Here is a 13,514-nt window from a genome sequence, read left to right as displayed (position 1 = left end):
TATTTAGTGACCATTACGTTAAGTATTACGTTGTTGTGTGCATGCAGACAAATAAATAACCGCCAAATAATGCCGACAGTTTCAGTTCAGTTACCTAAGTTGTCCATTTCAACCTCATCTATTACTTTACGGTATATAGCATTTTGCATAACCATTTACTTTTAATTTAATTTACTAAAATATTTTTGGTAAAGTGATATTGGTCTGATAATTTTCTACCTTTCTCGTTAAGTATCAGGTAAAGACAACTTGGTCAAATTAAATACCGTTTTACTGCTGACAATAATTAGTTATCAAATGTACCAGGATTATAATTTATAATTAGAAAGATATTCAACGAGTGACCAAACAACCCGTTAATTCACAAATGCGCGTAGCGTTTACGTTAATTATCAGTGTTGTGCGATCACGAGTTCAATATTTCTTGATACTTGAATTCATTGATAAGTTATTCTTTTTTTTACATTGACAATGGGCTTTTGAATTAAAAACAATGTAGAAACCAAATTGTTGTATGACGTTAGGGGAGTCAACTAATTGCGTTTATTTCACATGTGAAATTATCGGTTTTTATTTCACTGGGAAATCACGCTTATTCATTGTAAACAATGAATAAATGTCTACATTACAACACAAGGTTATAGTTCATGTATGACGTAGATGATTGCTGCAACCAGTTACATGTTGATGTTTGGCTAAAATATCAAGTCTTTAGAAAGTTAAATCACACAATCGATCACAAATTTGAATACAAACGAATTTATCTTATTTACTACAGCTTCGTCATAACAAGTGTTGACATAAAAATACAAGGTTATAGTTTTGACTTAAATGATTAATGCACCAAATAACATGTTGATTTTCGGCTATAACAATCTAGTCTTCAGACAGTTTAATCACATAATTGATTACAAATTTGAATACAAACAAAATGTTCTTAATACCATATTTACTACAGCTTCGTCGTCACCAGTGTTGACATAATGATACGCATTTTTATCCCTCGATATCAAAACTCCCATTTCAACATCTCAATCTCGAGCGAAGATATGGTTAAACTCAATGGGGTTATGTCTAGGCAGACACCAGGGATGAAATGATGCCGGCAGAAATATCAGTCCATAATGTTTATTTCGGTTATCTAAATTGTTCGTATTAACCATATGAAAGTCTCGAGCCATGCTCTATTTTTTACACAATGGTTTCCTTTGTATTTTTATAATAGGATTTTTGGGGAGTAATATTGGTCTAAAAAAAAAGGTTTCCCTTTCATGTTCAGTAAGAATTGACCAAAGCGTTGTTCATTGGGATACAAGTTATGACCAATTATGTTTTGACTTTTGTAACAGATCAGAGTCGGATTTTATCGAAATATACAACTGCTATAACGATGTGTATAATCACCTTTAATATGTTATAAAAAGTTATATCTTGGTTATTACCATAAAAAAAAAACAAAAAAGAAGGAGGTCAGAGAGAAAAGTACTTGGATTAATCTCATCATTTAAGATATAAAACCACTAATTCATAGCCCCATTGCTTTTTATGTTAAATTCTGCAATTTCAAACATTTATGGCTACTTTGTCTTAAGTTCAAATAAAGTGGCAGCTATTTCATGTCAAAACTGTACCTTATCCTGACTTGTGCTGCAAGAATCAACATACCTTTAATTGTATATTAGAGCGTACTGGTTCCCAGAAGTTTGATAGTACAAAAACAGGAACTTCTGATCTGAACAACAGGCCAAATGTGCCCTCCTATTAAAATTTCATATACTTCTTTATGATTCAAGTAAAAGTTTTAACAAGGGTTCTGCAGTACTCCCAAGTGCCCAAGCTTTCATTTGATACAAAAACTACCAAAATATTCCCACTATTGACAAAGATACAGCTATGCGTAGGAACTATTTTGTTTAAAATATGTACTACTTTCTTGTATGTTCTTTCCGATCGGGCCTGAATTAATGGTTCTATACCTTAAAGAACTTAAATCCGCTAGTCCATATCTTTTTTGAAGAAAAAAACCGGCAGCCAGATTAATTGAAATGACATTTATACATATTCTAATATTATTGCAGAAAAAAGGTGGAAATGACCATAGATATTTAGTAACTTTGTATCATTTTCTTGTTCTTTCATTTGGGCAAAGTCAAATTGAAGTTGTCAAAGTGCTAATATTTTACTGTTTTGGAAATATGTACTACTAATCTCTGATGTGCAAATGTATACCATTAGATCGATTATGCTATTCCTCTCTAGCAAGGTTTGGTCTCAATTTTTTTTTCGAAAAGTAATTTACGTTGCCCTAAACAGATACAAGGTAACCTCTGATTTCAAAACATTTATATAACCTTGACTTATCTAAAAAATTCAAAAACATTAATCTGAATGATCTAATTTTTTTAATTCTAAAAATTGGTTAAGCTTACACGTTATACCAAATTGAATGAACAGGATTTATCAATTTTAGTAGGAAAATTGCAAAATGTTTTCAAAAAGAGAAGATAAATCTTTGCGACAGCAATCAGCAACACATGAAGGCAAATTATGCTTTTGCGGCATAAGTTACTTACAATATCTTGAGTGACGTCAAACCTTGAAAGATATTCACGTCCAGTGCTGAAATTTCGTTTTCATTTAAGGACCTGCAAAATAACATTTTTAAAAATTATTTCTGCATAAAATATTTCATATTCATCAATGCAATAATACTTACCTTGGAAAACGAGGACTACAATGAACTATTCTAAAAGTTATTTATCATGGATGACTTAAATTATATATGTAAAAATAACATGCGCAAAGTCTTCTATTAAATCTGTTGTTTCAACAGCGTTTCGTAATACCATGGAAGTAATATTTAGAAGGAATAACAACGACTAATTAGCATGTATTTATAGCATGCTGAGCTCTGTACTAAAGTCATACGATTTCATCCAATTATAGTCTCAGCGGTAAGACGCCTTTGGTTACTATCTGCGTTACCGCGGTTGTAAAAGGCATCTGGAATTTCTTATCAGTCACGTGGTTTTATCGAGTCCGGTAATTATAGCGCACCTGTGGGAAATCCCTAGTTTATTAATAACAAGGTAGCGCTGTATCACATAGAATATCTACCTTTAGAAAGAAATCGAATGGTGAAAAAAACTTGAAAAACGGACGAGAATTGTTCAAACTACAGCAGTTTAACATGGAAATTTGTATTTAATTTAGCACATTTTTGCTTTTTACCGTTTGTTTTAAACTGTTCTAAAAGTATTTTCCGGTTAAAAGCGGATCCCGAGTTAAACAGTTAAATACCGATGAATCGATCAGGTTTCACAAGATGTTTAACAAAATAATGTAGGCAAACGTAGGCATAGATTTTTTTACTGTTGAAATGTGCAAAGTTTATCGAGATTGAATGAAATAATATCTACTTTCAAGTATTCTAAATTTATGTATATGTCATAAAAGTCATTGATTGCATTATTGAAACTGGACAACTAAAACGGGGATAATATTTTCGTAAATATATATTTAAAAAGTGTTTATTGTGGAATGCTTGTATTAATATAATAAGCTATACAGCAAAAAATAAAACAAACCGACGAAATGGGCTTGCATCTATCTGTCTTACGGTAAATTCATTTTTACACAAATTAGTTTATGTATCAAGAACTTAAATTGAAGGACAGAACCGTTTAGAATTGTTAATAATTTAATTGACTATAAATACATGAGAGATTTAGATTTTTCGTATTTAATAAAGGGTGTCCAAACGTATTTTTTGTACAGTCATCTTCTTAACTTTATACGGAAATGGTTGTTTAATTGTCTGTAAATTTTAAAATTGAAATGACACAACTTTGTTCTCCAATTTCGTATGTGATAGCTGTCGGTTTTAACTATTAAGTTCAAACTAACCAAAACTAGGAAAAAAATGGACTAAAATAAAAATTGAACGAATGACTCTTTTCGGCAGCGTACGGAATGTAACGAATGGACTATTCGGGTTACTTCGCATGTATATTCGACAAAAACTTGTCTGTTCGTAGTTATCCGTGAACACGAAAATGACCGATAAGTGTCAGTGATTTGATCGATCACATGCGGAGAATAAACTTCCATGCCAGATATTGAACCAATTAACGAGTTATTGAAAGATGGGCGGTAACGCAGATGAAACCTTTGAAGTGACGACGATGTTATTCCTTCCAATATTACTTCCATGGTAATACTAAATGCCGGATTTGAATACAAAAAAAAATATGTCCAAGTGACGATATTTTACAACAGCTACAACGATACCAGTGTAGCTATACTTATATTTGGTTCTTTTTACCTCAAGTATTAAAACATCATGTCATCATTTCATCATTGTGATATCGAGCTGTTATATGTGAACTTATATGGTGAATTACACGGAGCACCATGTAAGTAGACAAGATACAAAATGCTGCGGATAGGAATATCATTTTAGATTTTTAATTAAGTTACCTAAGTTGTTCTTATTAGCCACATAAATACCTACACTGATATTACGTATTTTGAACAAAGGTTTCCTTTGTGGTTTTGGTAATAAAACCATTTTAATTTTGAAAATGGTAAGCTTTTCTCATTCAGCAGTAACTTTCGACAACTTTGATAAATTGGAAACCGTTATAGATTCACGATGAAGAGTTTAGATTTCAGTTAAATAAAAATTGTCATGCTTTAGCTAGCAAGACAATCAGTCCTTAAGTTTTAATTCAATTGCCTAGTAAGTTGTCCATATTAAAACCCATAAAATCCTACATTCATGTATTACATTTGGCACAATGGTTTCTTTCTGTTTTTATTATCAAATGAGTTTATATTTGGAAGTGGTATTGCTTTAAAAATGGTTTGCCTTTCTTATTCATAAGTAACTTCCCACAAGTTTGGCAAATGAAGGACTGTTTTAGAACTAAATTTGTACGATGCAAAGTTCAGATTTTAGTTTTCGAAAAACTTTCGCTTTAAAAGCGAATTAAAATCGTATCGTCATACTTTGATATTTGTTTATACATATTTTGAATTACTTTATATCTGGTTAATTATCCTAAAGTAGGAGAAAATAGAGAATGCACATGGAAATATTTCAAAATACAATGTTGTGGTTGTTCAAAAAATGTGAATACTATTCGAAGACGCATAGCGCCGGAAAATGGTATTCCTCTTTGATGGTTAGTTCTAATTTGAAATGATTCAGTCATCTCTGCTCAAGTACACCATCTTGTCCTAAACAGTTATAGAATAATCTCTCGATTGTCAAATTTCGTATCACCTTAAATTATCATAAATTCCCATAATATATCAATCATGCATAGTGTACTTGATTTGTCAATTTTGAATGATTAAGTAAAGGTTCATAACATACATTCATAAAAGATCTAAAACATATCAAATCGTTTTCTGTTATTTACTGTCTAGTGTACGTACATCTAAGGAGTGTAATAAGACCTACACAGGAATTTAATCCTTTTAGGATAATGTCATCACATGATAAAAGGGTTGTTGTATATTGTTGTATGTCTTACCTGTTTATAATTTATTGTTTTTACATAAGGTCGTTAGTTTTCTTTTTTGAACTTTTTTACATTTGTCGGAGACTTTTATAGCTAATTATTCAGTATGGGTTTTGTTCATTTTTGAATTCCGTGCGGTGACTTATAGTTGCCAGATTTTTTTGTCTTAATTTCATTTTTAATCGTGGTACCTAAGTTAAATTTATTTGTCAGGATATTTATACTAACCGGTTTTAATTAACTATCTTGCCATAAAAAGATTTAGGCCACATTTTCATTGACTAAATTAATGTCACCTAAGTTATATTATCAATTCAATTACATATATCTAACACTAGTAGCACGATTTCAGTCTGAAACGGTCATTTTGGTCTGATCACATCTTGATTGACTGGATTTACCGCTAGAAAAAATCGTCAAGATATTTAAGATAGTCAAGTCGCCGTTCAGATCGATAGCCTCATCAGGTAAATCAGTTCGTTAAGGCGTGTCAAGACGGAAAAGACTGAATCGTCTAGCGGGTTGTTTAGACCCGTTAAGACCGTGTCAGACCAAAACAGACCATGGATACAAAAGAACATTCAAAATTTTCAGACTCTGTTTTGATCCGTTCAGTATACCGGTTTGATACCACGAGTTGCGCCCCTTCTACTCGATAATGCATTTTAGATTAATACATGTATATATGTATTTTATTATTAGAATTTGAAGTATATTTTGATTAATTAAAAAAAAAAAGATTAAATCTTGTGTTAATTCTTTATTTCTTTTCTTGTTTTGTTGAGGAACTAATAAATTATTCGTCTATATATATATGTTGTTTATTTTTTAATAAATGTTAGTTTATATAAATATGTATTGATAACTAAATGCAAGGACGTACGTTAATTGTATACACACCAGAATGTATGCCATAAATTTAACCTTGAAATGTTGTGAACACCGGTAAAAATGTTTTTTGTATTTGAAGATTAGTAACGGAAAATCCTAAACGTAACCTAAAAAAGTTAAGGAGATGTGGTATGATTGCCAATGAGACAATCCACAGAAATGCAGCGGAGGCAAATTAACACAGTCATGCATATTTTTGTTTTATGCATGACAGTTTCTTTAATTCGTTTTCTGTTGATATATGTCCTAGTTTACCGTTGAAGCTGTTGCTTTTTTGGTATGTTTATTTTTTTTTTCGTGCGAGTTACTCTATTAAAGTTGGAAAAAAATATTTCCGACATTCGGAAATTCGAAAAAAGACTTCCCGGATCCCGAAACCCGATCATATACTGCATTCAGTCTCTGTCGGGACGGTGACCGTGTTAAAGTATCACCGTATAAAAATTTTCATTCAAACAATATATCCTTATAATATTTATTTTCTTAACCATATAATATGTATATAGTACTTTGTATATACTTTGTATATATATATATATATATATGGCGTTGATTTAAATAAAATCTGTTTTAGTTAAAACGGTCGAGTTCAATGGCACGTGCTAGTAATCAACCGGGTCAACAGGTAACAAAATCAATGATCCATAACGTAAGAAAGTACATGCCTATTATATTTTACAATTACTCTCATCATCATTCTTGATAAAAAGGTCTAAACTTTAATAAAGAATGAATGAACACGTATTAGTGATGTCTGACCTTCAGTTTTTAATATAAATTAATGCTTATGTTTTTTTATATTGAGCAAAGTAACGAATGTGAATCTATTATACGTTAAAGGTTCTTACAATATCATATATGTCTAAACACTATACCAAAAGACCATGCAAAATATTTGAGCGCCGCATGTAAAACCATTAAAAAGACATGTACTGTTAGGAAGTTTGTTTGGTATTCAAAAGAAACGTTTCGCTTCTCTACTTATATAGTTTAGAGAGAATTCCTTTAAATTGTGTCAGTTATATAAATAAAGTAGTGTGTATTTGTATTCTATTTATTCATCTAAATGTATCATTATAATATACATTTTGTATTTCACAACTATATATAATATAAGTTGTAGTGTGATTGATTGTTGTTTAAAGTCCAGTGGCAAATACTTCATGCATGTTCAGGACCAGCTGTAAGTTTATGACATGTATGGAACTCACCGGTGTAGTTTTCACGTGTTATAATAGATAAAAGAATAATTAATTTTTAAGATATCGAAACATAAAGGAGGCAAGGCGCATGGATTACCCGCACTTATCAGTTCTTTTCTCTTTTTTGTCTTAAAAAAAAAAAATCGATTTTTTTTTTTATATGTTTATATAATTTACGATAATTGTGGTGTATACGTGCTGTCAGACGAAAGATACATAATTATGTGCCCTCTAAATATCTTTTTTTACTATGGATTGTTTGCTTTCGTATTGACGTTTAACACACAACTTTAATTACTGACTGTGATGTATGTAGAAAACGTACTGGAGAATGAAGGATGCAAATCCAAGCTTTGAATTAAAATGGTCATTAAATTTGCCACACAAATAAAAGAACAAGTGTAAGTGTTGGAATGACATATACAATATGTCAACATGTGCATTGTCGGAGAATTTAATTTTGATTTTACTTTGGTAACTGGACAAAATTGAAGAGAGGCAGCCCAATCTTTTATCCTTTTTTTTACGAGTACAAATAGATTTTATTTGCTTTATAGACATCGAATAGAATTCAGGGCATAACATTACGGAATATGATCTTCAAAATATACAATGTAATACCAATAACATGTAACAAATACATTGTTTTTATATATATATATATATATATATAAAAGTAATTTTTTGATCATCAGTGCAAGCAGTAGCGTTTGTTTGATTTTAAAACACGAATCGATCTATACTATTTAAAATTACAATACGCAAGCTGAAACCGTACCAAGTGATTATTATTTTTGCACACGAAATCTAGGCTGTCGTCCCACCTCTAACAGTAGACGGTTCTCTTGGTGGGGATATTGTGCATTCAACCGTGGATATGATAAAATATCTGTAATAAACAAAATTGTAATGTTTTGATTGTGTAATGTCTTAATTTTTAAGGTTACGCGGGTTCGGTATTAAGCGGGACAATTGGTATGAACACATTTCGATATACGTGTAAATAATATTAAAAGAAGCTTTCAAACGCAGTTATTTTCGAGGATATTTAAAGATACAAATAAAAAAATCCTTTTTATGTTTTTGAATTAGGCTTTTAATTTTCATTTCTAATTATATATCATTGTAGAAAAAAATTATTTTATACATTTAAAGTACATGTAATTCTTTATGCTAGCTTGTCCATGAATAAAATTGCATAAATCACAAAAACACATTCGGGAATAGCAAGAAAGTTTACCAAAAAAGTAGTGGGAACTTTACTGTTTTTTTTTATCATATATATTTCTGATAGTTTTCCAGACCTATCACCGTACGGCCGTCAACAATGAGCAAAGCACATACCGCATAGTCAGCTATAAAATGCATTTCAAAGATACTATAATTAGAATAAAAGGTTAGCGTACTTACAAAATATGTCATCTTAAAGAATGTGATTTCACAAATAAATTATTTTCAAATTCGCAGTCCAAGTCAACCTAAAATCGGTTACACACATTTTTAATGTTATAAATCCATTCCAACAAATCATTTTAAACACACACTAGCTTGTCTTTTCATTAATTTGAATAATACAAATTCAGCTAAATTTTGTTTATTCCCATCAACAGAGAAATCTCACACTCATCCCAGACGTTAATAATACTCATGCACTTCAATTTTGATAAACAATTTATTGATACGGATGACAACGCTTTAACATACGGTTACATTAGGGTTAAAAAAAAATGTGAACTTGTTTTTAATTGAATTCAAAGATAGATTAAACGGTAGCTTTAGGCAGCAACCATTTGATTTTCTGGGGGTGGAAGGGGGGGGGGGGGCTATGTTTTTTTTCGAGTTTTGGACCCTGAGAAAAAAAATGTTTGTTTTACCCTCAGCTGACACTATATGTAATGCTAATATTGAAAGAAAAAAAATTTGTCGCCAAAAAAATGTTTGGAAAAAAAATCCCCCCCCCCCAAGAAAATCAAATGGATGCTGCCTTAATAGTGAAATGAACTATTTTTTTGAAGACTCGCCTAAATGTATGTTGCATAGATATATTTGACCCCAACAATTTTATTTAGATCATGCTGTAAATTATATTTATAAAACCATTTATTTGTAAATACCGCATAAATCAGTCTGTTCACTGTTTGAATATAGAAACTTGTCGATTTTATAATATTGAGAGATATCCGAGATTTTGTAATATGGTGTGATAAACAAGTAATTGAAGATGAATATCATTTTATTTTAGTATGTGAAAAGTATAATGAACTTCGAAAGAAATTTATCAAACCATATTGTTGGAGAAAACCGTCGAATCTTAAACTTTTTAGACGATCAATGCATTTGAAAGGGGGCATATATATACAGTTGGAACTCGCCCCTTTTTTTATGCTCGGTTGGGACCCCTTTTAAAGGGGTTGGGTTCTCACCAGTATCTGTTCATAATGTAAAGGAACTAACCAATAAAAGGGAAGTTTTTATTTCTGACTGAGAAGGTACGAAATTAAATTCATTCATTAATGCTAAAAATCCATTTGATCCTATTCTGCTGTACTGTTATAATGGTATACCTACTTATATGATTATTTGACTAATTGTTTAAATGTAAATATGTTTCACTGATGTAATTGAATATTTGTAATAATTATTTTCTGTAAGTTGTATTGCTTACGAATAAAAGATTATATTATTAATAAAATAAATATTATAACTTTCCTTTTTTGATTGGATGACCATACAGTGGTGTTGCAACGCCAAGGAACTGGTAATAGAAAGCTATTTTGATTTGATACATATGACAATGAATCTTAACAAAAGGTTCTATAAATTCAATTGTGAAAAAAAATCACAATACCGTGCATTAACTCAACAACCGTCCATCGACAAATATTACTCGAAATTCATTGAAATGATAACAAGTAAACAGTTATTGTAAAAGCAGAGCAGTCTTAAATTCTAATAGTTTTGTCAAAAATGATTCAAAGTTTTACCGATGCAACGATATTTTATATATTTTGAGTTGAAATGGCCTAGCGGTAGTCTGACCACTTCGAATGCAACACGCTTAATCTTTGCTGGGCATTCGTAAAGTTTTTAAACTAAAATAAGATCTTTATTATTAGTTATCAAAACATATGTTATATGTAAACTATCTATTATAAATCTACGAGGAGTTTCAAGAAAAATGGGGGGGGGGGAAGGGGGGGGGGCATTGAAGTCTAACTTTATATATATATAAAAAAAATAAAAAAAAGATCGAGATGTGGTATTGATTGCCAATGAGACAACTCTCCAAAAGCATGAAAAGAGATTAACTTCATAAAGTTATAATAACTAACCCCTTTCAAGACAGACTTTGTCATTTCTGCGGCTCAAGATATATCTGTGACGAATATCATTATATCATGACATGTTAAGTGTTGGATGTAGCTACAGATAGACAGACATTTTATACTGGAATATTGCTGCAAATTTTATATCAAAGGAATCCTTTAACATTCTATACTATTATACTATATTAATACACACTTAATCATGTTTTTTAAAGTTCAAACTCTGAATTGAGACAGCACTATCGGTCATCTTACATAAAAATAATCTAAATTTCTACAAATGTTACCGGTAAATCGGTCCTGCAAGCTACATGCAAGTTAAATCAAGGTTTTTTTCAACCAATGTGCATGGTATTAATAATTGTAATATATTTTCTCTGTTACTATGAAATGTAGTTTTAAGGTAATAAAGTTCATTCGTTCATTAAAGTATTCTTTTTTAGATACTGATCTGTCTTATAAATATTTTAAATTCTAATTCTAAACACAAGGACACCAGTATGGGTTAAGCCAGAGAGCTTCCGAAAAGGGGAAATCCCACCTATGTTTACCTAACCAAATCACTCATTTCTGCTCAAAATATCAAAAAGAAATTTTACAGAATTTCTCTTAGATGACCTTAGATTCACATTATAGCAAACAAATGGGGGAAAATTCAAAAGAAAGGCAAAAAAAATTTAAGAAAAAATATACTGAAATTAAAGGGAACTATATTTGTGAACGAAAATTGACAACGAAAATTGAAGGGGATAATTGTGTTCCCGGACCAGTACTAACAACACAATTCATAAACAAAAATAAGATAATCCGATCAATTTTGTTGATTCAGGGACTTTCCTGCTTGGTTGGATAATTCACGGCTCAGACCTTTTGTGTAGACACCTGTTTCTTGTTGAAGACTAAACATGCGCTCTTGATTCATTTATGATTTTTTTGTCGTTTGGTTGCTGTCAAATTGAAACACATCCCACATCTCCTATAGTATGTGTTCCGTTTGATTAAAAAAAAGGTAATTATAAAGAGATAGATAATTTAAATTCCAACGATCACAAATCTAATCTAAATCCGATTTCAATTATTTCGTAAAATACGTTTTTTGACAGACATTACCTTTATCTGATTATCATAATATTCCCAGTTTAAGGAAAAGAAAAGACATTTTTTCTATATATTTTTTTACAAAGTTGCTAATGGTTTAATTATGTCGTAATTTGCTAGGTCAGTGTCGGATTCCGGGCGACATAGCGTACACTTTCCTTTTAATCTTTAGCGTTATTAATATCGTAATTTTTGTATCCTTGCTATCCTTGCTAAATCTTCTACTGTATATCATAGCTAGTGAATAAGTCTAAATGTCCGTACAGTGTATAGTAAGATCTTTTTTCCACACATGGACATTTCATTAGTATAGAAAGTTCGCTATAGTGTTCCATCATGGTCTTAGTGCAGTTTCGAGAGCTTATAGTGCACCGAGGCGGCCTAGGTTATTTTTAGACGCACCGTAAAGTCCCAGTCACACCATTGCAACAACGTCCTGTTTTGATAAATTTGTTAAAATGCTGGGACCATGATACTGATAGTATAATATTTCCCTTTTAAATAGTAATTATGAATGATAATATTTTATATGTATGCTGTCTTAGTTTTTAAATAGTTATTTGGTTAATATGGCTGAAGGACGCCTCCGGGTGCGGGAATTTCTCGCTACATTGAAGACCTGTTGGTGACCTTCTGCTGTTGTTTTTTATTTGGTCGGGTTGTTGTCTCTTTGACACATTCCCCATTTCCATTCTCAGTTTTATCTCGTAAGTCATTTTTGGACAGGATATTTTTGTTTTATAGTGTATGTATATTCTGCACGAATAATTTTTATCGCAATAAAAAACTAGACTATGTGAACCGTATGAGATCGCACACAAGACAGCTGATTGGATAAATGGGATGAATTGTTACGCCTACATAAAACTGATATCCAATCGAATGCCAGCAGACACCTGTCAGTAAAAACAAATTGTAAGCGTGGATGGTTAGAGATTTATTTGTGTATTCGATATTTGAAAAATAAGTTAGATAGTCACTATTCGTTTTCCCTTTTTTCAGCCGGATTTCAATAACTGTTTTTACACTTTCTTAATTAACAGAAAGGTATTTAAATAGAAGCGCACCACATGTAACAGAGATTTACAAGCATTTAATATAGCGACTTGTGTTTTCCGGAACGTCCTATTTTCAATTATTCACAGACTTTTGCAATAATATTAAACCTTTATTTTTTACCTTCAAAAACTGCTCAAAATTTTATTCTCAGACTAGACAGCATGAAAGACTGAAACACTTTTATAAGTCAGTGTACACACGGTGTTTTCCAAACTTGGTAATTTCTTGGCCCAGGGATATGAATTTGACATTAAAACTCCCTCAAAGCTTTACAATACCCGGTCGTGTCATTTCCGTATATTGTAGATGGAACGAGTGATATACATACACCAGACATACATGTTCCCTTACAGGTAAATTTTACCTTTTTGGAGGACTCCTAAGTGGGGATGCGTTGCATGTGTGCTAAT

The 13,514-nt window shown here is 31.2% G+C and overlaps 2 protein-coding genes across 2 annotated transcripts in view; both read right to left on the bottom strand.

Annotated features, from left to right (window-relative positions):
• The window catches only part of LOC139500902 (uncharacterized), a 336,961-nt gene that overhangs the window by 299,910 nt on the left and 23,537 nt on the right, over positions 1-13,514 (bottom strand). The window lies entirely within an intron of this gene.
• The window catches only part of LOC139501836 (leucine-rich repeat-containing protein 15-like), a 167,502-nt gene that overhangs the window by 149,819 nt on the left and 4,169 nt on the right, over positions 1-13,514 (bottom strand). The window contains exon 2 of the mRNA XM_071291060.1: positions 2,574-2,645. Coding sequence (XP_071147161.1) covers positions 2,574-2,645 — 72 coding nt within the window. The remainder of the gene's footprint in view (positions 1-2,573; positions 2,646-13,514) is intronic.

Source organism: Mytilus edulis, chromosome 13, assembly GCF_963676685.1.
Source record: "Mytilus edulis chromosome 13, xbMytEdul2.2, whole genome shotgun sequence".
NCBI classification, from domain to species: Eukaryota; Metazoa; Mollusca; class Bivalvia; order Mytilida; family Mytilidae; genus Mytilus; species Mytilus edulis.
Note: the sequence above shows the minus strand (reverse complement) of the source record. Positions and strands in the feature narration are given on the sequence as shown.